The 27,004-nt window shown below is 39.0% G+C and overlaps 1 protein-coding gene across 1 annotated transcript in view; it reads left to right on the top strand.

The window, feature by feature from the left end:
- SLC30A4 (solute carrier family 30 member 4) overlaps window positions 1-14,986 on the top strand; it is a 28,740-nt gene extending 13,754 nt beyond the window's left edge. Inside the window, exons 3-7 of the mRNA XM_081117323.1 lie at window positions 4,807-4,960; window positions 6,369-6,570; window positions 7,264-7,369; window positions 8,165-8,299; window positions 8,911-14,986. Coding sequence (XP_080973449.1) covers window positions 4,807-4,960; window positions 6,369-6,570; window positions 7,264-7,369; window positions 8,165-8,299; window positions 8,911-9,065 — 752 coding nt within the window. The 3' untranslated portion in view covers window positions 9,066-14,986. The remainder of the gene's footprint in view (window positions 1-4,806; window positions 4,961-6,368; window positions 6,571-7,263; window positions 7,370-8,164; window positions 8,300-8,910) is intronic.
- Window positions 14,987-27,004: the final 12,018 nt, after the last annotated feature.

Here is a 27,004-nt window from a genome sequence, read left to right as displayed (position 1 = left end):
GGTAATTTATAGATGTGTTAAAATGTACAGTAAACATCTTTTATATTTTATAGTACCAGCAAAACTTGATAATCATTTATGTTTTCCCCTATTTACTTTTCTCTCTTACCGTTGTCCATTCAAACCAAAACTGTTTATTCACACTGTGTGTGAAATTCATGGTGTATGTTAGTTTCTATTAGATCATTGACCACAAACATTTGTTTGTATTTCAGCTGAATAAAAAGACCCAAGGGATGTTATAACAAAGAGCACACATTCACTTATCTTACTCCCTCCTCCATGCTCATTCAGCCAAGTGAAGTGATTTAATTATTTGTGCATAAAGTAGCAAATTATGTTAGAACTACTCTAAGAATAGGTTTTCTAGAATTTCCATAAAAATCTGAAGAGTTTTTCATTTTTGCTGAATTTCCATTTAGTCAAGTTTACCTAAAGCTAACAGGGTAGTAACTTCCACAGAAATCTAGGGTTTCAGTTGTGTGAGTTCCTGAGTCTCCTTTAGAAACTGAAAAGTCTGTATATGTTATGCACTCCTTTTATCTTGAAAAACTTTATTGTATGTTATATGACCAGAGACCAACCAGAGCAAGAATGAGAAGATAGAGCAAGTCATAATTTCATTGTTGATTGAAAGTTTCCCTCTCTGTTAAATGTTGTAGGGGGGAAAGCATCTTGCCTATGTTTATCTGCATTCCATCATGTTAAACATACTAGGAAAAAATGTTAAACACTAATTAGTCCTATTCATATTTCACCAAAGTTTCATTTATTCACAATGAAAGAGCTTTTTGTTCCTTTTATCAGAATAAATCGTCATATTACTACTATTAGGATTTTTAGCTGTATAGTAGTATATGTGCCTTATACTTCTCAATTATAATCCTCAGTCCTAAAAATCTACTTAAAATTTTGTGTGTTTTTTTTTCCTTTTGCATTTATCAATTTTCTGGCTAGAAGACATTTTTATAGGTAATTAGAATAAAAAATAACAGATGAATGTCTTTGCCTTTCACCAAGGGAACTAGATGTGAGGCACATTCCTTATGAATTGCTGGAAAAGGGATATCATTGATAGCAGTATCTTAATATATTGTTTGGGAATTTCTAGAAATTAGCTGAATTCCATTACTCTTAACTGTGGACAGTCATTGGGATCCTTTTTATGCTACTCTCTTGGGTGAAAACTGTGTTGTAGAAGACTGCACTTTCAGCTCCTAGTCAGCTGGGAATCCTGCTTGCCAAAGAACTCAGTTTATTCTGTAGTGTGACTTTCATTTTACTGTATTTTGAAGGTGGTTTTGCTGTATCTGTGAGTTCACAAAAAGGCAATTTTAAGTGTTTAGGTAAATTATCACTGGGATTGTGGACTTACCAGATTTAGAGCATGCATTCCACACATGTCCAATTTCTCTGAAATATTATATGATGCCCAATATGTCTGAAATATTGCACGGGACTAGTTATACTAAAATATTATGTTTTTTTATCTGAAATGCAAATTTAACTGGGCGTCCAGCATTTTATCTGACATACCTACTAGGGTAACTGTTGAGAGTGAAATGGGGCACTTTTAATAATTATGCCAGGCCAGAGGCATAAATTGGGACTATCCTGGGAAAACTGGAAAAAGTATGGTCAACCTAATAATAGAGGCTTCTTAAGTATTTTAAATTATTGATTATATGTAGTCATAAGCAATCACATCTCTGTCATTAATGTAAATGTGTATTGCTTTGTAATTTCATATTTAAAAATTTGATTGCGGCACCTTAAAAACTATGGTGGCCTAATTGCTAGTTCAACCTTGACGTTTTCTTATTTTGGAAGAGTTTGAGAAGGATTGGTATTTTTATTTTTTAGTATTGAAATTTTTTAAATACCAGTTTTAAAGAGAATTAAAGTTCTTTTTTGTGAGTAAAATGAGGCTACCACTAGTACATGAAATTTTACACTTTAAAATTTTTAAATTATTTCTTCTTTATGTTATTTATGTATTTTACCATCAGCAGTTATAACTTAAGACAAGAAATTCATGTTTTCTGTCTTGTATTTGGCTTAATTCTTCTCTTTTAACCTATTTTTGTTTTGGGGTATTTAATAAATACAGTATTCTCCCCTTATCCACAAGGAATATAGTCCAAGACCCCCAGTGGGTACTTAAAACTGTGGATAGTATCTAACCCTATATATACTGTGCTATTTCCTTTACATATATACCTAAGATAAAGTTTAATTTATAAATTAGGCATGGTAAGAGATTACAACAATAAATAATGAAGTAGAAAAATTATAACAATATGCTATAATAAAAGTTATATGAATGTGGTCCGTCTCTGTCTGATAACAGATCTGATAACAGAGGACTACTGAGTGACTATCAGGGAGCGTATACAGCGTGGATACGCTTTACAAAGGAATGATTCACGTCTTAGGTGGGACAGAGTGGGCAGTGCAAGATTTCATCATGGTACTCAGAATGGTACACAATTTAAAACTTATGAATTGTTTGTACCTGGAATTTTTCATTTAATGTTTTCGTACCGAGGTTGTCTATAACTGAAACCACAGAAAATGAAACTGCAGATAATGGGGACTACAGTAGCCTATTATTCATATTTAGCTTAACTTTCTTATTTTGTATGCAGTTGTATAGCCTTTTATCTTACCTTGTTCAGCCTAACTTCATTCTAAAAATTTATCCACAAATATTTGAGTACCTGTTACATGCCAGTATATTGTTATAATTTTCCTACTCAGCAGTGGTCTGCTGAGTGCTGTAGTGAATGTGGCATGGGCTGTAACTTGGTCGTCTCCTCAAGGAGCTTCAAGTCTGGGCTATGGGTGTCTCTCCACAGCTTTGTGTATTTCAGTTGGTCTTTTCTCTGCTTCTTCAGCCCTGTATCTCTTTTGAAGTATGATGATTATTATTAGTATGTCAGGAATAGGTGTACCATGGTTTTGAATAGTAATTGTGGTTTTTTTGTCTTATTCCAACATTTGTTCTGTTAATTTACTAAATTTTATTGGAGTTTCATCTAAATTAATGATACATCTTCAGGAAACTTCTAGATCATTTTTCTGTATTATAAGTTATAGGTTGGAATAAAAGTGTATCAAAGTCCAATATACTTGAACTGCCTGGAACCTTCGAGCAATGAGTTGACCCAGATAACAATTTTCCAGATTCTTTTACGTTTTAACACTTAACAGGATTAATGTCTGGTGTCTCTAGGAAACATTTTCTTTAAAAGTATTTTCTTGTTTTGTGTGTTAACCACTTGTTTTATATAATAATGTTAGTTAATTATTTTAATATATATTTCACATTGCCTATTTTTGGTTATTTTGAAAAGATACAAAATTATTTCTACTTTATACTCACATGGTAGAAAATTTATATGGTATGAAAGCTTATATAGTGCAAAGCCATCTCTGTCTCCTCACCCATGCTCCTCATAACCAGTTTTTTTATCAGTACTTTGTACATCCTTCCTGGTACTTCATGTACAGGTCATTATTTATATACTTTTTTCTTTTACACAAATGTTAACACCATACACAGTTATGTACTTTGCTTTTTTCACATAACACTGTATTTTGGACATTATTCCTTATCAAAACATAGAGTCTTATTTATTTTTTTACAGCTGTATAGTATTCCCGTGTTATAAGGCCTCTACTAATCACTTTTTTATTGTTTTCAATGATTTGCTATTATATGCAATGCTTGAGAAATACCTTCATAACATACCTCATTTTACACGTGTGCAACTCAGCTGGCATGAGTATATATCATTCCTAGAAGAGGATTTCCTGGGTCAGAGTACACTCATGAATACTTGCGTGCATAAAATGTGTTTGTTTTTATTTAGTCTAAAGGTAATATGTGTTTGTGCTTCAAAACTTACAACATTTCAAATATTACCAAAAAGAATAAAATGAAAAGTAGATTCTCCAAACTCCCACTTCCCAGATGTAACACTTTCTTGTCTATCTATCTTGTAGTTATCAATTTGCCTATTTTTTTCTTCTTTGTACATAAACGGTTGTATTTTATCCCATTGTATATATATACCATCATTTGTCCATTAAGTTCCTTATTGGTGAACATTTAATATGTCCCCAGATCTTTTTTGATGCTACTGACAAAGCTGCAGTGAAAAACCTTGCAGATATCTTTGCATACATATGGATGTGTTTCAATCAGATAGATTCCTAGAATCAAGGAATACGTGCATTTTTAATTTTGATTAGTGTTGCTAACTGCTCTCCAAAGAATAGTTCCATTTGATCCTTCCACTAGTATATCCTTGCTGACTTGGCTATTATCAAACTTTTTAATCTTTACCAATTTAGTAAGGGTCAAAGAGAAATCTTATTCTTATTGGAATTTCTCGTATAGTCGTGTGTATTACAAACATTTTTTCCTCAGTTTTTCATTTTATACCATGTGTATGGTCTATGAATATGCATAATTTGACCCTAAAGGGATGAAGGGAGGGTGGTGAATGGTGGGAGTGAGTTATTGGGGGATTCAGATCAAACTACTAAATCCTTTTAAAATAAAAAAATATATAGTATACCTGAAACTAATATAATATGTCAGTTATACTTCAGTTTTTAAAAAATGGTCTTTGTCAAACTAAAAAAATTTTTTAAGAAAAACATAACAAATGATATAGTACTTTTATCTTCTTAGAGGAAAGGAGATCCAAATAAATAAAAGATTGTATGGTACTGAGTTTGTATGAGGTGTAATAACCATACCACTAATACATTTGTTTTTTATATTTTTCCCTCCAGAGGTTTTGTCAGCTATGATTAGTGTGCTGTTGGTTTATATACTAATGGGATTCCTCCTATATGAAGCTGTCCAAAGAACTATCCATATGAAATATGAAATAAATGGAGATATAATGCTTATTACCGCAGCTGTTGGAGTTGCAGTTAACGTAATGTAAGCTCTATTTAAAAAATTTTTTTCAATAGGCTTTACTTTTTAGAGCATTTTTAGGTTCACAGCGAAACTGAGAGGAAGGTACAGAGATTTCCCATATACTTCCTGCCCCCACATGTGCACAACCTCCCCCATTATCAGCATCCTTCACCAGAGTGGTATGTTGTTACAATTGATGAACCTACATTTTCATCATAATCACCCAAAGTCCATAGTTTATCTTAAAGTTCACTCCTGGTGTTGTACGTTAATGGGTTTGGACAAATGTATAGTGACATGTATCCACCATTATGGTAGCATACACTCTATATTGTTTTCACAATATTCTCAAATACTATGAATTTACATTCAATAATATGTGGTGCTATTTTAACATATTTATAAATTATATAGTACATCAGATTTTCTTATAAATGCTAATAAAACACTTGGAATTATAAATTCCTCATTAGTTTGCTCAGGTATACTGAAGTTTGACTAACAATCAGGAATTTAAATAGGACAACGTGTTTTTTACTTTAATTTTTATAATACTTCTATGTTGAGATTTTAACTACCAACTTTTTTCCTAAAAACTATGAAATTTTTAAGTTATATACTTAATCATTTGGATCAGGGGTCAGCAAACTTTTTCTGTAAAGGGCTAGATAGTAAATATTTAGGCTTTTAGAGCCATACAGTCTTTTGCAGCTACTTAGAAAGCAGCCACATTCAATATGTACACAAATGAGCATGGCTGTGTTCCAGTAAAACTTTATTTACAAAAACAGGCTGTGGGCCAAATATGGTCTACAGACCATGGTTTGCCTGTCCATCTAGTGGTTTCTATTTGTACTTAGAATAAAATCAAAAGTCCTTACCATGGCCTTTTTAATAAGATCCTTTGTACTTTCCAACTCATTTCCTAACACTCTTGCTCACTTTACTCTAGCTACAATGGCTGCCTTGCTTTTTTTAAGCACATAGAGTACATTTGCACCAGGGCCTTTGCCCTGGTATTCCTTCTGCCTAGAACACTTTTCCACCACAGCTTGCCTCCTGACTTCATTCCAGTCTCTGCTCTCATGAAATATCTGAGGCCTTCTCTGACCACTCTCCCCATCACTCTCCATCCCCTAGCAATGCTTTACTTTTCTTCAAAGCATTCTCATCACCTAGCAGTATACTAGGTATTTATTTGTTTACTTCTCTGCCTTCCCTACTAGAACATAAGCTCTAGGGGGATAGGGATCTGTCGGTCTTAGTTACTCTTTTGACCCCAGCACCTAAAATAGTACCTGCATAATAAGTGCTCAAATATTTAGTAAATGAATGAGTTCCGTGTTGCCTCATTCAGGTCTGATTAGTCACATGTATTTTTATCAATAGTGTTAGGAATAATAATAATGTTTTCTTTTATTTTTAACAGAATGGGGTTTCTGTTGAACCAGTCTGGTCACCATCACGCCCATTCCCACTCCCTGCCTTCAAATTCTTCTACCACAAGTCCTGGGTGTGGACACAACCATGGGCAGGATAGCTTGGCAGTGAGAGCTGCGTTTGTGCATGCTTTGGGGGATTTGGTACAAAGTGTTGGTGTGCTAATAGCTGCCTACATCATACGATTCAAGGTACTATGATTGCTAATTTTTCTATTTTAAAATATATTTAATTTCAACATTAAAACTAAAACTGATTGTTTTTATCAGTATACTGGCCACCAGTGCCACTCCTGTTCATTTTGCACTTATGAGACCTAACTGAGCCACCAGTCTATATAACTCTTTTGTTAGCACTGAACACAATAGTATCACATCACGAGGTAACTTATCTGTAGCTGGCTTTGGTAGTGCCTTCACTGGAGAAATTGATTTTAAGCCTTATCATTTAACTGCCAGGTGCTGGAATCTGCATGTAGTAAAATCCAGAAACCTGGGTTCTAGTGTTGGCTCTGCCATTAGTGCTTTGACCTTGAGCAAGTCCCTTAACTCTAAATTTGAGTCCCCTCCTCTTAAATAGGAGGGGCTTAAATCCAACTGGTGACTGCTAAAACTGCTGCTCTGACATCTGTGGTTCTGGATGGGGGATTTAGAGAAGGTGCGGACGAAAATAGCAGAACCAACCGGAACCTTCTGGAAATGGGTCCCGTGAGGAAAGGCATTTAAACAGTCTAGGAAAGAGTTTCTCAGTGGCAGGGTCCAGGTTTTAAAGCTATTCTGCAGTCCTGCTAAAGAACAGGGGACAGAGCATACCTTAGTTTGCTTTACAGTCTGTTTTATGTCTGTCAGTATCTAATCACACAGTTTTGATCTATCACCTCACAGCCAGAATACAAGATTGCCGATCCCATCTGTACATACGTATTTTCATTACTTGTGGCTTTTACAACATTTCGCATCATATGGGACACAGTAGTTATAATGCTAGAAGGTAAGATCTCACTCATATTCCATTTGTGGCTGCATTACTTCCCTAAGTGAAGTTGGGGGTCTTGGGGAGACACAGTGGGAAGGAGCCATGTCTTGTCTTTTTTTTACTGACACTTATTAGGCTACAGTAACACCACCTTACCTGTGCATAAGGTGTGAGAATCCATGCACTCCCTCCCATCTGTCACCCATTTGGTTCTTATAATAGCTGAGAAAAGTAGGTAAGGCAGACATCAGCATCCCCGTTGGCCAACAAGGAAACTGAGGCTTATTAGGGTAGCCTAACGTCATTACAGCCGCGCTGCGAATCAGCTGTGGCGCTAGGACAAGAATGCAGCTTTTGATTCTTAATACAAGTATGTTTAGTGGCTTATTTATTAATTTCTTAATTTCAGTTTAACTTGCTACTTTGTTATGTTTTCAGCATCCCTGCCTTACTAATGTTACATAAGCATGTAAATATAAGTTCTCGACAGTAGGTTAGCCATCACTGGATGTTCCTTTCTTTTTCTTTGTTTGTCTGTTCCAGCTTATTTGTTAAATGAAGTATCCTGGGTTGATTAACATTCCTTTTTATTGAGAGTGAACATTGTTAAAGTGTTTCTTAACCTTTTGTGTATATCCTGCTATATGTTTGCATGGTTTATCTTAAATTATTAATATATTTTAAAGTGTTCATTTAAAATGAATTTAGCAAAGCCAGTTGGTTGTTTTTTTAAAGTCCTACCAGTAATGTATAACTCCCCCCCCCCCCAAGATAAACTTTACTTATAAATGATATGTTCTGAACTAATAGGTGTACCAAGGCATTTGAATGTCGACTATATCAGAGAAGCCTTGATGAAAATAGAAGATGTTCATTCAGTGGAAGATTTAAATGTCTGGTCTCTCACTTCAGGAAAACCCATGGCCATTGCACACATACAGCTAAGTATGTCGCTGACGGTAAACACTGGGGTTGGTGGGCTTCTGTCTTTGGGATTCAATATCTGTGCTTACAATTAAGTAGGAAGACTTTTCTGCTGGAAAGATTTGTTTTCAGGGAGGTGTGGGCTCTTTAAAAGGTGAGTTGCAGGTCAGTATTTATAGCAGAGCAATAATTTTTATCTCTCTGAAATGAGACGTTACATGTAGATTTTTGCCTTCAGATTAAAGGCATTAAGCATATTTGCCATGCTTTTTCTACATAACAAAAGCTAGAGCCTATGTTTATTTCTTTAAATCATTTCACAGATTGATGCTTTTTATTTTATTTTTTATCAAAATAGTACATGCATGTGGTTTATTAAAAAAAGAACAAAAGATGAAAGACTTGTAACTGATATCTAGATTTTTCTCTAGCTGAGAGTGGACTGGAGAGAGTGCATAACGAGAACCGATCTGGCTTTGCAAACTGACACATCTCTAACAGAACAGCTTCGAGAGGGTAGAAATCAAACTAGCAAAAATATGTTCACAGTCTCCTAAGGTTTTCTTCCCTGTGTCTTATTCACAAATGTGTAATGTACAACAAATAGTAACGATATTTTCTTGACATTGCAGTTCCTGGAAGTTCATCTAAATGGGAGGAAGTGCAGTCCAAAGCCAAGCATTTGTTACTGAACACATTTGGCATGTATAAATGTACTATTCAGCTTCAGAGTTATAGGCAGGAAGTGGACAGAACTTGTGCAAACTGCCAGAGTGCCAGTTCCTAATTTTAGATGCTTGGGGGACTACTGCCCTATCTACCCTGCAGTCGCAGACTTGAGAGCAATAAATGCACACCCGAGTGAGAGAGTGGAATTCCTGACAGCTGTGCCACATCACACACCGGTCTTGCAGCCAGCCTGAGAGTGCTAGTTTTTGTCGAGTGGTAAAATGAGACTTCACCATGATTTCACATGAAGATGTTTCCAAAACACTGTTTACAGAACGAGACATGACTCTACAGATACCTCAGAGAAGACAATCCAAGACCATACTTCATGGATCACAACAGAGTATGTGTAATGCAGGAAGCATCAAGAGTTCTGTATTTGCATTTCAAAATCCTTTTTAAAGCCCATTTTATATCAAGCCAGTGCTGGAAGCTGATTTTTTTTAAACATAATCTTGACACCCAGCTTCTGGAATTTGACACTCAGCTCTCTTTTTACAGAAATTATTTCTCAACAGGTTTCAGAAAGTACTAGTAATTACCAGAGTGGAATAAGCATGTTTTCCTAAGTGTTTCAGAAATGGTTTATTTCATAACTAAGTCTTAATGGTATTATTATAGGTTATAAACAACTTTTTCCATGTGTTACAGGGTTTTGAATCTCAAAGTTAACACTTTTGGTTATTTGTAATCTTATCAGAACCAAATCTTTACATATTGTGGTCAGTCATTAAATTGCTTAGGAAATATTTTCTGTATTATTCTGAATGGCAGAAGTTAATCTTAAACTGAAATTCCTACATGATAATTTAAACAAAATATGGGAGCAAGGATGGGGTGTGGAGTTTCAGATTTAAGTCGTCCTGAAATCACTTTTATTGCTCATGGAATTTATCTTTACTTAAGAACGGCAAGAGTCTGCAAAATGTAAACAATGATGCTCTGTCCTGTTAAGAACTGCCTTATGTTTTGTACAGAAAGTTTGCTTGGTACCTTGCTTCCTGCCTCCATACCAGCTCATCCGTGTGTGCCTTTCAGGGTAGAGCTCTGGAGGGCTAATGTTCAGTTTGTAACTCCCACCTCTCACATGAAGATTAACTACATTTCTCCAGAGAGACTGTCTGTTTGATGATATGGGTTAGGAGCTCTCCACAGACTCCAGAAACCCTAAGATACAATTTTGATGTTTTCCAATAATACCATAGCAGATGCTGAAAGGAGTTAGGGGAAGATGTTAATCTCAGCAGACAAAAATTTTAAGGGTTTTTGACCGTGTGTGTGTGTGCGTGTGTGTGTGTGTGTGTGTGTGTGTGTGTGTGTGAGAGAGAGAGAGAGAGAGAGAGAGAGAGAGAGTGTGTGTGTGTGTGTGTGTGTGTGTGTGTGTGTGTGTGTGTTTAAATCACTGGAATAGGATGGACATTAAATTTGTGAGGTAGGGAGGTTAAGCATAAAAGTTTCCAAACAGAAGGCAACCTAACTGGTAACAGTTGTATTAAAGAGGCAACTGTGAATATGCTGGTTTGGGATCATCTTTATGCGGATTAGGAGTGCATTTTCAGCAGAGGATCAGACGAAAGTAACATGTACCAGACAGGCTGTGAGATGAAATCCTAGATAGGCGGGCAGATGACTTAAAATATAAGGGAAGAATATGAAACAGATTTCATCTTTCTACCAAGTACCTCACTATAAGTAAAGCTAAAATAAAACCTGGATTTACCTGAAAGGTTGTGAAGAGTTGATGGGATCCAACAAAGAGGTCGATGAGGGAGGGTTAATGGTACCTAATAAAGCCCAGTGTAACAAACTTGAAAATTTTATGGAATCCTTACCGTGAATCCATTTAAAATGATTTGAATTTTTCAAAAATTTCAAGAGCACATAAATTGTTTAAACCAGAATACTCTTTTTTATTGTGTATTGTCCTATATTTAAAAAAAAAAAACCTCTTAAATGTAGAAGGCAAGTGAGACTAAATGAGAGGCACGTCAGTGCGCACCTGGGCGTTCGCGTACTGTGTGCACCTAGCAGAGGAAGGAGAGGAGATGCGTTGTGTGATAATGGATTTTCCCATATTTGCAGTTGTTTCCCACATCCACTGAGCTTCTTTCCTGTAAAGTTTCCTTTATCTTATATAGGTATGTCTAACTTTTCACATCAAACTGTTCCTTGAAAAGTTATTGGGTAAAACAGTCTGAAATCCATTTGAGAATTGAAAAGGATCCTTTTGTAAAATGCAGAAACAATGACAACTTTTGTAAACCCTAATTATTATGTTCTGTTTCAAATTAGGTACACCTGAAGTTATCTGTGCTTTGTTTTGTTTTTGTGGCAAGAACTACAGATTTTGTACTTTTACTCTACTGGGTCTGTGAGATTTGATAATTGATAGATTTAACTCTTTGTAACTTGACAAAACCCACAGAGAAGGATGTGAACTTAGCATATGCGAGCGGGGACTGCCCAGCTTCTGACACAGAACACGTGGTCTGTGCTTCACCCCCTGAGCCACAACCACCAGGTACACCGCTCAGCCGGCCCTCAGAGAAAGAGCAGTCCATTGTCCTGTGAGAAGCAGCTGAGCCTGGATAAACACCTGCCATTGTTCACTTTGCACTGGGAAAACACATCATTACATAAAAACTGGGCAGTTTTTCAGTGCAACGTGTTTTCATTAACATTGCAAATAATCATTTAGCTGTGTACATAAACCTGCGTTTCACAAGTCTGGCCAGACTAGCCTTTTGATTTATTTTAGGAAAAGGCGTATTGTTTCGTTAATGACCGTGCTGCCTTAGAAATACAATGTGGGGAATGCGGTTGAATGAGGCATATTTCAGAGAGCTTTGAAATGCAGAACCAGAAGTGACTGTAATTCACACATACATTTTCCATTAGCTCTGCCTGTGTAACTGGAGCCCAGATTTTCACTACTTGCAGCTCCCATCAGTATTATTTGCCAACTCACTGGAGTTCTTATTGTTGTTTCTTTTTCAACTCTGGATGCTATATTTCCATTTTCTAAAATGAAGTTTTCTCTTCTTAGGAGTCTCTGTGTTCTGGTTCTGTCTGTTGAACCCAGAGGTCCTCACTAACAGTGTTTATCTTTGGTAGAATTTTCCCAGAATAGACATAGACATGAGCTTCCCTTTCCTCTTAATGTGAGGAGAAAACCATCTTTCAGAGACAAAGCACCACTTTAAAGGTGTTTCCAAGTAAGAAAAACCGTTTTTCAACAGCTGATTATTCTGATCGATAGAAACAGACTACACTGTGCAGCCACAAGCAAAGGCCATTGGCTAATAAGCCACGGGGCTGTGCTTCTCACATCCACTCCCACTACTGTAGAAGAGAGAATCGTTCACTTCTGAAACAAGCACAGTAGCTAAGTTTATTTTCTTTAGGCATTTATATTAATTGGTTCATCATAAGGAGTAAGATGTTCTTACAGAATCTGAGCCCCTTCGATACAAGGTTTTAGGCAATTCTTCTGTTGACTGTGCCTGACATATAGTAAATTTAAAGTTACAGACTGTGTTCCTAGGTACAAGATCAGTTCATTTGGTTCAATTTGTCTTTGAACCATGTTTAGCTCATGAGCCATTTGGGTGTTAGTCACAAACAAATGTGGCACCTCGCTATGCTGCGTTGAGGGCAGGCAAGTCTGATCTCCAAGTACCTGATTAAGCTTAATACCTTTATAACCAAAGTACCATTTGCAAACCCTAACTGCAATCTGTTATGTGAATCGCCAGCAGAGCTTCAGACTTGTCTTACAGATCACCAAGCAGGGACACTGTTGGTGGTGTTGGTAGGAGCACAGAAGTTGGAGAGAACTTGTAGGAGCTCCTCTTGTTGAACTGTGCGTGTGCACTCCGGCCAGCCTGTCACTGAATTCTGGCTGAAAACGGGGCTAACCTGTCCTTCTAGTCATACTGTGAGGACCACCAAACAGTTTCTGGTTTTCAGTAAGACTGGAAAACATTTATGGGGACTTTCTCTGACCATGTCAGTTTCAATACTGCAATTGCATATTTTCTGAAATAACTGCGACAGAAAATTGGGATGTGCCACTGTGTCCGCCCTACACCTTGAAGATACTGTACATCCGGAAAGTTTGTGCTTCTCTAAATAAGCATCTGTTGCTAAGTAAGCCATATCACAGGTTAAGAAATTGTAGACACTTTTCCATATGCCCCTTCAGAAACCAGTATTTTGCATATGATTGGTTTTAGAACGATTTCGAAGCTGGTGTTTTTGTCCATGTAATTTAAAATCAAAGTATAGTATATGTGCTGTATTTGCAATTTTTAAATTGTAATTTCCTATACATTTATTAAATAAAGTATTGTTTTGCCATGTGCTTTATTAAAAAGGAAAATGTACAGTTCCTTAAATTTCTGGGGGTTTTATTACATAATAGTAGTAGGCCTTAAAACATAATCATCTTGCCCTGGCCGATGTTGCTCAGTGGTAAGAACATCGGCCCACACACTGAAGGATCTCAGGTTCGATTCCCAGTCAAGGGCAAGTAACTGGGTTGCAGGTTCGATCCTGGTCCTGGTTGGGGCTTGTGCGGGAGGCAACCAGTCGATGTTTCTCTCTCACATTGATGTGTCCACTCTTAAAAATAAAATTAAAAAATCAATGGAAAATATATCCTTGGGTGAGGGTTAACCAAAAAAACCCACAAAAAAAGCCCAAAAACATAATCTTCTTAAAAAGGAAAGCACTGGAAAATAAATGATAACCTATCTAGTTTTATAATCTCAGATTGTAATGCCCTCTTAGATGTTTAAGAAATAAGCCTGAAAAAATCTTTCCAATAGGATAAAAAGAGATATTAAAAGAACCTTCATCTTTTTATTTTATATCAGCCACTTTTAATGTCCCTCCAGCCCCAGCAACAATGGCAGAAAGGAAAGAAAGAAGCTCCTTTACAGGAAAGAGTGCTGACCCCTGCCGTTCCCTGTTGTACCACTTAAGGCTATGGCGGCACATACGGATCCAGCAAGCCCTTCCAGGGCCCACTGAGAAGCTGCTGAGACTGCTCCATCTGAGGCTGCCTGAGTCACCAAAGGCTCTTTTCTCCCCTTGACCTATTTCCTTGTCTTTATCCCCATTGGCGCTTGGAGCAGAAATACAGGAAAAGAGTAGCAAGTTTCAAATATTACCCGTGTACCATATGCTTTATCCAATGTTCACTAGCAAAGCAGTTTTCTACCCAGAACACTGTGATCACCAGAATGATTTAACAATACTTTAGCCTCATTCACTTGATTTAATTTTTCACTAACGTTATGACAAAAATGAAATTAAAATGTATGTATGTCGAGGTCCTTATGTAGTTTGTGCCAACTGAAAGCTCACAAATGAAAAACATTTTATCTGCTAAATAAGATGAAAATTGGTTGTGAGGTTTTTAAAATAATGTTTTTAAAAGTTTTCCAGTTACCTAGGGAAAGAATCAACTTTTTTTGAAAATGGTAATAAAGTATTAGATAAGTTATACTAGTAAATAAAGAGATGTTACATATTGTTTATTTACCTAGCTATGTTTCTATTTTGATGTGTCATTTTTTTGTTTCATGTCAGGTGCTAAAATAAATTCTAATTTGGGGAAACAGCCTCAAAAGCTCTTATCTATGCTAAACTTTCAGCTTTATTTAATATATTAGTAGGATTATGTTTTTGGTTATAATCCAGTTCCAACTGTGACCTATTATAATTGTTACAAGCTATAAAACAAACTAGACTATAAATAGGAAGTATGAAGCCTTATGACTAACTCTCATCTCTACATTAATCATGTGTTTAAGATTAGGAGGCTTAAAAATCCAGCCGCAATGAAATGTCACCAAAGATCTCATCATTTTCAGGCAGCATTCTGCTTTAAGGCTCTCATGTGACTTTTAAAGAACATAAACTGTAAAGTTTGGCCTGTGAGTATTACCCAATAAACATGAAGATTATATACTATAAGTTACCAAAGGCCTTTCATGTCATCTGTCCTCGACTTTTCAAAAACTTGTTCTGGTTAGACTTTCAAATTCCTACTGTTTGTGTTTCACTTGCCAATTTCTGCATATGGGTTTGTGGTTTTGGTTTGTTTTGGTTTTTTTTAACACTTTTATTCACTTTAACAAAATGCTGACACTATGGGGGGGGGGCGGGGAAATGTGTGGGGGTTGGTCTTTCTCCCCAACATATATTGAGCTTTTTCTTGGTAGGAAAGTAGGATTTTTTTTAAGTAGGAAATTTTTGGAGATATCATGAAAGCAAGGCCAGTCCTAGGACAAGACAGACACCTCGGTTCCCTGGACGGTCCTGGGACTGAGTATCTGACCCCACCCTCCCGTGTCATCTTTGCCCCACTTTGTTCCCAGAGGAAACGTGCCCACACGGAAATGGTTACAGGGATATTTGCCTCTGAACAGTGATCACAGTGATGTTTGCCTGCAGTCAAGGCACAAAGAAGTGTAATGAAGACATTTCCTGGCCCTCCGTCCGTTAGCCTGTCACACTCCCCTGTGGACGCTACGGGGCAAAGCCCAGTCCTAACAGGCTCTGTGGGAGTTTCGGCATAATCAGAACACAAGCTTGTTCCAGAATTTTTTCCAAAGTCCAGGATTTTTTAAACCCCTAAGAAAAAATATTATAGAATTTATAATGTTTAGCCACTGATATATATATATATATATATATATATATATATATATATATATATATATATTTGATTTTAGAATCATTCTCATCTTTAAGATAACCATGGTATTGAAACTGGGACATCTCAAAAAGTTGGTTCAGTGATTGGAAATGGTTTTCTCTAAAATGGACATGGACTGCTTCCATATGTCATCCATTTTATTCAACCAAGAATTGATCTCTGGTACAAAGAACTCATACTACTCAGCAAGAGGAGGACAGACAACCCAATTAAGAAATTGGCAAAGGATCTGAATAGACACTTCTCCAAAGAGGATATACAGATGGGCAAGAGGCACAGGAGAAAATGCTCAACGTCGCTAATCATCAGAGAGATGCAAATTAAAACCACAATGAGGTATCACTTCACGCCTGTGAGAATGGCTGCCATCAACAAATCAACAAACAACTCGTGCTGGGGAAGATGTGGAGAAAGGGGAACCCTGGTACACTGCTGGTGGGAATGCAGACTAGGGCAGCCACTATGGAAAACAGTATGGAGGTTCCTCAAAAAATTAAAAATGGAGCTGCCTTTTGACCCAGTGATCCCACTTCTAGGAATGTATCCTAAGAATCCTGAAACACTAATCAGAAAGAATATATGCACCCCTATGCTCATAGCAGCACAGTTTACAATAGCCAAGATCTGGAAACAGCCCAAGTGCCCAGCAATAGATGAGTGGATTAAAAAACTGTGGGACATTCACACCATGGAGTACTACGCAGCTGTAAAGAAGAAGGACCTTGTACCCTTTGGAACAGCATGGATGGACCTGGAGAAAATTATGCTAAGTGAAATAAGCCAGGCAGTGAAAGACAAATATCACATGATCTCACTTATATGTGGAATCTAAACAACTTAATAAACAGATAAACAGAATAGATTCAATGACATGGAAGCATGGACCAGACTGACGAATGTCAGAGGGATGGAGGAGGGCGGGTGGGTGGAGGGGGAGAGATTAACCAAAGAATTTATATGCACATATGCACAACCCAAGGATGTGGACAATGGTGGCGAGGGGGACTGGGCAGGGGGGGTGGGACAGGGTAGAACGGGTCATTGGGGAGAAAAAGGGAGGGACATCTGTAATATTTTAAACAAAAATAAAATTTAAAAAAAAAAATTGATCTCTGAAGGCCACCTCCCTCCCAGTGAACATGTTATGGAATGAATCACAAAATTCCTATGTATTTTTTATTTTATTTATATATATATAATTTATTCATTTTTCAGTTACAGTTGACATGCAATATTATATTCCTGTGTATTTTTTAAATTAAATGGGAAGTGAAACTATTATGTTTGGGGGGAACATCTTGGGCTATACCCTCAACCCTACAGACAGAAAATCACACTCCCATTAGAGGCGGCTTGAGAAACTGGCCTATAGGATAAAACCCATCATCTTGGTAACAACATACAAAATCCTCCTGCTCTGGTGACTGCTTACTTCTCCACCCACAGTTCCATCCTCACCACCACCACTATCCTGCCTCCCCTGTGTGAGCCATGCCAAACAACAGTCAACTTTTGGTTTACGGGGCAAATAATAATTTTAACATTTATTGAGCCCTTACTGCATTTCCGACACTGTGCTGTGCACTTTATGTGTATCATTTAATCTCATGATAGTACTTTGAAGAACATTATAATCTTCATTTTGCAAATGAAGAAACAGACCAGGAGGAGTTAAATGACTTGACCAAGTCATACAGGCAGAGTTGTATCGCAGGAATAGAAGGTCACAGAAAACTCTTAAATATAGTTAGCAAAACTAGTAAACATGCTAATACAAAAGGGAATCAATGTAGGCTAATGCAGTTAAAATCACAACCAAGTTTTAGATAATAGATGTGTAAAAGTAATGGAAGTATAGCAGTTTAGGAGCACTGAACTTTATATAATTGCATGCGTGCTTGGTGCAAAAGTAGCCAAACATTCACTGCTTCTTAATCGAGGCACTAGAATGGTACTCTGGATTTCACTGCCTCCACTTGACCAGACTATCTCCCCTAAGGTCACTGGTGCTCTTCTAAAGGCCCCTGAACAGGTTTCAGTTATTATCCCAATGGTGATAATTCAAGGGGGGAAAATAGTCAAAACAAGATGTTGGCATAGGGAAAGAATTCTCAGGACGAAGAAAGAGAGGCAGACCCCTAAGGGGAAGAATCTGAAACATGTAGAGATATTTTCCAGCCCACACCTGCTTTTCTCCTTTCCTAAGTTTCAATCTTCTTTCCACAATCTTGCCTGAACTCACCTATAGGAATCCCAATTTAGCTTTCCACCTTTAACTTTTTCTCTTTACAACTGAAGTGTTACATGTATTTTTAAGTGCTCAAAAGATATCAAAGATAAGTTAATATAACATAAACATAACCACCCAGGTCAAAAACTATAACACCCAGAAGGCCTTCCCATGGCAGGTCCCATCTCTGCCTCCAGATAGTGCTGAACAATTTTTCAATGTTGTATCAATTTGTGCTCCCACCAGCAGTATATGAAAGTACCCGTTGCCCGACATTTGTACCAACTTGGCATTGTCAGTCTTTTCATCTTAATCATTCTAGAGTATGTGGTGGTTCCTCCTTGTGGTTTAAATTTGCATTCCCCTGATGCAAATGAAAGTGAAGTGAAAGGACTCCCCCTGGTGGCAGGGTCTGAATTACCTGAGAGTTTTGTTCAGACCATGTCCGCTATACCTGGGCGGTTCTCCACCTCTTTTCCGCCCCTGAGTCTCTAAGAATAAAAAGTTGACCATCTTTCACAAATTTATTGTCCATAGTATATCCTCTATTACGTAGTCCCCTTTAAGTCTCCTTGCTCATTTTTCTGTTGAGTTTTTATGTTAACTTGTAAAATTTCTTTAGCTTTTGACACAGACCCTTTGTTAGTTACACGTGTTGCACACACCTTTCCCAACTTGAACTTTAAAATCAATTCAGGGCGGCGGCGTAGGTAACAGCTGCGCCTGCCGCCTCCGCAACCACATCAAAATTACAGCTAAAATACAGAACCACCATCACTCAGAGCCTCCTGAGAACTGCTGAACAGAAGCCCTACAACCAGGGACCTGAAGAAGCACCGAGACCGGGAGGAGGGGCGGAGACGCGGGCGGATCGGGGCTGAATCGCAGAGACAGGGCCGTGGGCCCACATCTGATGCCACCCGGGTAAACCCGGGAGGGAATCTCGGCGGTGGGGGTTTCCTGGAGAAGCGAGAGGTCCCAGCCCCACAGCAGGCCCCCCGCCCAAGGCTCCAGGGCCAGGAAGAGACGTCCCCACAACTCCGGGCTGTGGAACCAGTGGGGACTGTCCCTGAGGGTCAGGGAGGCTGCAGGAGCCCCAGCAGCTCCTCTTAAAGACCCTCCCACAGACTCACTCGGACGCTCCCTCTGAGCCCAGCGCCGGGCAGCAGCCTGAAAGGACCTGGGACACTCGGGGAGGAACTAACCTGCCTGAGATCCGGGCGAGAGGTGGAGGGGCAGCTTCCTCCCAGGCAGAGGAGCTGGCAGAGACCATTGCTCCTTTGGCGAGTCCTCCCCGCACAGCCAGCAGGCAGGCGCCATATTTGAACCGCCAGCACCTGACTCACCTTTGGCCCCGCCCCGTGATTCCCGGAGGCCCCGCCCCTCCCCACCTGCAGCTCATCCAGGCCATTTCCAGGGCTTCTCTCTGCAAGTGGCCTCTCGAGCCTCATGCTCAGGACTTTCCTAAAATCTCTCAAACAAGCAGCACCAGGCCCCATACAGCTTGATAAGTGGCCCCAGGCCTGGCACTAGCGGCAGCCTGCAGTGGCTCATAGCTGGGCCTCTCCTGGACAACTCTAAGCCCAGCACAAGTAGCAGCCAACTATGGTTTGCTGTGTAGCTCATGCTGGGTGGCCCTGGGCAAGGCACTGGCAGAGGCTGACTTTGCACCTCCCGGGAGGCCCCAGAGACAGTGCACCTGGTGGTCAGACTCGACCACGCTGGATTACAACCCTACCACATCCAAGAGTGACACACTCAAGGGGCGCACTTGGTGAACACCAAAGCTCCACTGAAGGAAATCCTGCTCCATAGGGGGGTCTCCAGCACAGCAGCTCTTTGGCTGTGGTTGCAGCTGGTCCTCACAGCTGATTGGCCTGGGAGTCAATTCCTCCCAGTGACACCAACAGCAACCAAGGCTCAACTACAACAGGACAGTGCACACAGCCCACACAGGGGACCACCTAGAAGGCCCAGCTCAGGTGACTGGGGAGGCTGAGACACTGGACCCTACAGGACACTTACTACACAAAGCCACTCTACAAATTCCAGGAGCATAGCAGCTCTACCTAATACACAGAAACAAACACCTGGAAGCAGCCAAAATGCAGAGGCAAAGAAACATGTCACAAAGGAAAGAACAGAAAAAATCTCTAGAAAAGAAACTAAATGAAATAGATCCAAGCAAGCTAACAGATACAGAGTTCAGAATTTTGTTTATAAGGGTGCTCAAGCATATTAGTGATAGTATTACAAAAACAACAGAAAATCGATGACATAATAAAATACCAATTTGAAATGAAGGCTACAGGAACTGAAATGAAGAATAATTTACAGGGAGTCAACAGTAGAGTAGAGGACTCTGAGAATCAAATCAGCAATTTGGGACATGAGGAAACAAAAAACACTCAACCAGAGGAGCAAAAAGAAAGAAGAATCCAGAAATATGAAGATAGTATAAGGAGCCTCTGAGACAACTTCAAGCAGACCAACATTTGTATTATTGGGGTGCTAGAAGGGGAAGAAACAAACCAAGAAATTGAAAACCTATTTGAAAAAAATAATGACAGAAAACTTCCCCTACCTGGGGAAAGAAATAGACTTACAAGTCCAAGAAGCACAGAGGGTCCCAAACAAGAGGAACCCAAAGAGGCCCACAGCAAGACACATCATCATTAAAATGCCAAAGGATAAGACAAAGAGAGAATCTTAAAAGCAGCAAGAGAAAAGCAATTAGTTACCTACAAGGGAGCACCCATATGACTGTCAGCTGATTTCTCAAAAGAAACTTTGCAGGCCAGAAGGGAGTGGCAAGAAATATTCAAAGTGATGAAAAACATGGAACTACAACCAAGATTGCTCTACCCAGCAAAGCTATCATTTAGAATTGAAGGTCAGATAAAAAGCTTCACAGATAAGAAAAAGCTAAAGGAGTTCATCACCACCAGACCAGCACTACAGGAAAAGTTGAAGAGTCTTCTTTAAGAAGAAGCTAATGAACAAAAGAATCTGATGAACTAAATAGATCCAGAGACATTGATGCAGGCAATAGACGATCATATCTCAGGGGAAAGAGGGAGGGGGGCTGGAGGGTGGGAAGAGATTAACCAAAGAAGTTATATGCACATATGCATAACCCAGGGACACAGTCAATAACGGGGTGAAGACCTGGGGAAGGGGTGGGAGCAAATTGGAGGGGGTCAATTGGGGGGGGGGAAATGAGACACCTGTAATACTCTCAACAATAAAGATAAAATAAAATAAATTCATTTTCACCTGTACAAACAAGCAACTCAAATCAAGTTCAATTTTGTCATACTCAGAAGTGACCGGCAGATGGCGCCATAGCCTTGCTCCTAAACCATAATACCAGTCTTGCCTGTATTTCCCCTCAACCTCCCAAAATATGTTGCAAATAAGCAATGTTAAGAATGAGAAACCAAACCTGAAGCCTTTATACAGCTAGATGGAATACAGATAGAACTAGGTTTCTTGGTGGGAACAACACATCAATCTTTTTTGCTCAGAACGGAGGAGTGAAAGGTCTTTACCTCAAGGCAGGAAAACCAGGTGAGGCTCTAGGAAGGCAGGTGGGGCCCCGAGCAGAATCCATGGATATTCCCTCTGAGAGTAACTTGCTGGGCGACTGAAGAAGTGTGTAACTACCATACATGTGGGCAAAAGGCAGGTTCCCCCTAGCACGGGGTCTGTAAGGAGAGCAGAACAGGCGTTTGGTCAGGGGTTATAAGTATTTTCCCACCTCCTTTCCTTTATTCCTCTTTTCGATTTTGTTTTCATTCATTATATTTTGTGATTGCTTAAAACTGATGTGGTGAGCCTCAGAAAACTAGTGGGAAACCAGCCCCATTTGCTGGGATGGACAAATGGTGTTTGTAGGTGAACATGTTTGAATCCTGAGGCCTGGTAAGTGACCAGCAGCCTGCCTCTCTCTGCCTCTGCTTGAAACCAAGAGTCCTTGACCTAAGTTATTTCAGTTCCTGAGCCCTAAGGTGGAATGACCCCCCCTGGCCACTTTCCCATGTCCCCAGACAGAGGGACACTGGAACAAACCTCAAAGCTGTCCTTAAGACCTGGAGAAATAATTTATTACTCTTACCTCACCTCCTCAATCAGCTCCCAGCAAGACCCCGAACCCCTAACCCATGATGTCTTGTGATTTTGCCTTTATAATCTACCCTTATAACCTACACACCATCTGGGAGGCCGGGCTTTTGAGCATCAGCTTCCCATTCTCCTGGATGGTACCATTTGTAATAAAATAACCAATATTTCTCCACTGCAATTCTCATTGTCTAGCATTTGGCTCTGCTAGGGCTGGGTGGACAAACTCTGTTTTGTGTACAAAAATAACAACTACGAAGGGCCTCAGCCCTGAGTGGACTTTCCAGCCCCCGGTTCAGCGACCCGTCTGCTGGGTCTCTGCAGGTTGTCTGAGCAGTGGCCTGGACTGATTGTTGCAGGGTTTCATTGCTCACCTCTGACCAGGCGCGGCTGACAGCAGTGCTTTCATGTTTAAGTGAGAGAAATGGGGTTCTTGGTTTAGGAGACATCTACTGCTAAGTAACCTCATGGGTGATAACCCCAGGGACACCCCAGTATTACTTTTGGTTGGGTCCTTGAGGGACTCATTTAACTTGGTTTGGGGCGCCCCCTGTTGGCTGTATTAGGGAAAGGACCTTGAGAGGTTACAGTTAGCAACTAGAATTGATTACTTAAAGTGTATGCTATTTGTCAAGTCTGTGTCTCAGCCCAACCGTGAAATTTTGTTTTTAACTTGAAGTCAGTTTTTAATTTGGTCTGGATCTGGCAAATTAAATCTAGAAGTATTGCATGTTTGGGAAAGGAGGAACATATGAATCTGAATGAGTGAGATGTTGTTTATAGATGTTATTTGTTTTACAACATGCAAAGCTTTGGTCATCTGAGCAAAATCTTAAATTAGTTCATCTGCCAGAAACATAACCTGAATCCAGTTTTTCCTCTGGGTTTGGCATCATACCTGGGACACAAAAGCTGGTGATTTAAAATGAAAACTATGGCCCAGCCGGGCGTGGCTCAGCTGTTGAGCCTCGACCTAGGATCCAGGCGATCGGGGTTCGATTCCCAGCCAGGGCACATGCCCGGGTTGCGGGCTCGAGGCAGCAGATCAATGACTCTCTCATCATTGATGTTTCTATCCCTCTCTCTCCCTCTCCCTTCCTCTCTCTGAAATCAATAAAGATATATTTAAAAAAATAAATAAATAAAATGAAAACTATGAGACCTCTGTTTATGCTTATCTGTATGTTTATGTATGTCTATGAATGTATGTTCCAGATATGGCATATTTCTACCGCTGAATGGTAATGCTAATTTGTGATATTAAATTGGCTTAAACAAGCAAGTGCTTATATGAGAATTCTCAAGAACAGAACAGACTAACCCAAATGCTTTTCAGAATCACATGATTTGGTAAAATACTTGCTATTAAAGCTGGGTCTGAGTTTGGTTTCATTAAATAGGCATATATTTAAAATCATCAGCACTAAATAATACTTTTATTTTACCGGGTTTTATTAGGCAAATAAGTTCATGTTATCTCTGTTGCAAAATAAGTCAGCAAGAAAAATAACTTAGTATGGTAAAATTTTCTGAATTTAATTGTTAGGAGCAAGTAAATGAATGTAAATGGGATTAAAACATGTTTTAGGTTAACTCTCTAGTAATAATTATATTGTATGTGTACTTAAATGTTTTTTTAAATCTCTGGTAACTTGAAACTTTAGAATTTTATTAAATGATAGGTTAAATATTTTTGACTATCTAGATATTTCCAAATAACCTGAAAAACTGAAACATTAATTGCTAGATAAGTGTAAGTTTACCTACTTTCGACCTCTTATTACAGAGAGACTGAAAGGTAAATTTACATCTGTTAACAAAAACATTTTGTGCTTTGCCAGTAAAAGAACACGTGTTTCTAATGGTTAGGAAATAGATTCATAGATTTACTATTCTAAGGAACGCTGATTATTTGCATTTTAGTTGTCAGTAAAAATTAAGGTTCTAAGGGTTACGAATTATAACTAATATGGAAGGAAATGATGTGTGTTTTCAGTGAAGGAAGGTACAGTGTATGGAAATACATTTTTGAAGAAATTGAGAGAAAGTGGTTTGTCCTAAAATAAGGTTGGTTATTTCTGCATGAGTACGAAAAGACAAACTAAGAAGGCCTAGGAAAGCTGTGGAAGGTTTGTGGAAAAGGAGTTCTGAGACTGGAATTTTCTGTATGGTCCAGCTGGATAAGATTAAAATAAATTTAATAGAGTAAGTTAACTTAAGCTCCTATAATAAGCAAATACAGAATTGGAGTTTGGTTGTTTCACACTGTCAAAAGGACAAAGTTTTCTTATATTGCTCTGCTCCAGATAGGATATTATGAGCTGTTTTCTACCTAGAAAGCAAGGACTCTGTATTTTATGAAAACAGCTTTGTGTCTTACAGGGTCTTAATCAGGTACTTGATTACTTAAGAAAACTATCTTCTCAATCCTAAGAACTAAAGTTTTGATAATAATAGGTAACCTGTATTTATGTCTCACATCTTTTACTTCCACTTTGAATAAATAGATAATTTAATATTGTTTTATAATGACATGTAATCCTTTGGTCAAGCATGTTTGGCAAACTTCCCAGGGTCGGAATGTAAATTATTTTAACCTGGAAATGGCTTCGGGTTGGTTATTCCAGTAGGCCCGGGAATGCCTCCAAGATGTGATTTCTTTCTCTTTATAAAAGAGAAAAATTAAACTAATTAGGCCTGTTTGATACACTAAAATTCATGGGAAGCTTTGTCAAATAAAGAAATAATTATGTTCTATTTGTATGCATATATTCTTTTCTTTTTTTTTTAATGGGTCTTGACCAGCATTTATTAAAAATGACAAAAGTCTCAAATAGACTGTAATAGAATAGAAAACCTCAGGTTTAACATATATAGTAAGGCACTGTTTCGTAAAACCCACATACTTGGGGACTGAATCTTGATGTTAAATGTATGTCTTACTGTGAGTCATTATCAAGAATGTTTGAAAGTCACTGATTTAGTCTGTACCTTCCGAGGGGCAGAATGTCCCCTTTGGATCTATTCAATTGGGCTTTCTTGGGGGACCTACTATCTATCTATTCCTATCGGGAGACAAAGATAGGGTCACTTGGAACAAACTTGTCCCAGTTTCTTAAACACTTTCCATACTGCAAAGTCGAAGATCTAATTCTAAATCTCCAGTGGCTATTCAGATAAATTCCAATGACCAGCAATATTTCTGAAAAACAATTAACATTTCCATTTTGAAAAAGGGAGGAAAAATATGCACACAAAATGAAGCTTCAAATGACTCCAAGAAAGTCTGGGGCCAGTGAAAAGTTCTCTGACCCAGCTATGTTTCCCTACAAATGAATCCCGCAGGCACAGAGCCAACGCATCTGAGTCATGAAACACACCCTGTGTCATATCCTTGTCTTCTTTTCCTTGACACAGGGACTTTCCCTAAAAATTCTTTTTGAATTTTCCTCATTTTCTCTTCTAATTCAGTCAGTTTCTTGCCAGTTTCTCTCCTCTTTGATTTTTTCCTTTACAATAGTTCCTTCTTATCCGCAGTTTTGCTTTCTGTGGTCTCAGCTACCCATGGTCAACTGCATTCTCCAGGGAACTCTGGCCTATTGAAAACACTGATCCCTAAAGCCACTGGTGAAATATCTTGAATTAGTTCAAATTTACCTTGCAGGTTGACTCTGCAGACAGGAGGCTGACTAGCAGCTGGGGACCTCTTGTTGGATGTTCCATGAAGGTTTGTCAGTAGAGTGAAGTTGTTTCTCACACTTCTCAAGCTGGCGAGAACCTGGGCAAAAGGTGTTACAATCAAGTCATCGCCGTGTTGCTCGCTAGGAAGCGAAGTTTCTCGACATCGCCTTCGGGGACAGGTCAGAGTCGCTGTCCGATCTGTAGAGAAAGGACTCTCTGCGCCGGCTGTGCCCGGGGAAGGTGGCATGAAGGACCAACCCCGAGGAAGAGCTGGCCTGGGGGTCCAGCGGGCTCCGACCTGGGGAAGGGCCATTCTCCACATCAAAGCTGCCTGAGATCCAGGGAGAGCTGGAGGGGCGGCTTCCTCCCGGGCAGAAGGGCTGGCGGAGGCCATGGCTCCTTTGGCGAGTCCTCGCCGCACAGCCGGAGGGCAAGCACCATGTTTGAATCTCTCTTTTTCTTTTTAATCCTCACTTGAGGATATTTTTTCCATTGCTTATCAGAGAGAGTGGGGGTGGGGGGATGGAGAGAGAGAGAGAAACATTGACGTGAGAGAGACACACACTGACTGGTTGCCTCCTGCACACACCCCTGCCAGGGCCGGGGATCGAGCCTGCAACCCAGGTATGATGTGCCCTTGTCCAGAATCAAACCCAGGACCCTTCAGTCCTTGGGACAACCCTCTAACCACTGAGCCAAACCGGCCAGGGATGTATGCATAGATTCTTATTACTAAATGAATTTTCAAGAGATTGTAATCTCTAAGCGTCTGCAAAGTATGTTTCATCTTCAGAAAGATAGAGAGGACTCTGACTTATTCCAAAATACAGGGCTCTGAGATAAACTTTTGGATCATACCTTTAAAATGGGTAGAGATTTATAGCGCTCTACATAATAACTGTATTCATGAAATGCTGGCGAGTGATCCAGATAAACAAAAATTGATTATATGACAATGACTGAACTGGTATGATTATAATTTTTATGAATTTTTCTTTAAAATTTGCTGATTTTTTTAAATCTTTTGTTTTCCAGATAAAAGGAAACTTGTTTCTCTTAAACTACTATGACTTAGCAATTTGGTAAATTTTACCTTTGTAAACAGAATTAAAACATTTTTTTGATCTTCCTACTTGATCCCTTCAAAATTCAGAAACTCTTTTTTAATTTTATTTTTCAATTACAGTTTGCATTCAACACCACTTTGTCTCAGGTGCACAGCACAGCAGATAGACAC

The sequence above is a fragment of the Miniopterus schreibersii genome, assembly GCF_964146895.1.
Source record: "Miniopterus schreibersii genome assembly, chromosome: 1".
Classification (NCBI taxonomy): Eukaryota; Metazoa; Chordata; class Mammalia; order Chiroptera; family Miniopteridae; genus Miniopterus; species Miniopterus schreibersii.
Note: the sequence above shows the minus strand (reverse complement) of the source record. Positions and strands in the feature narration are given on the sequence as shown.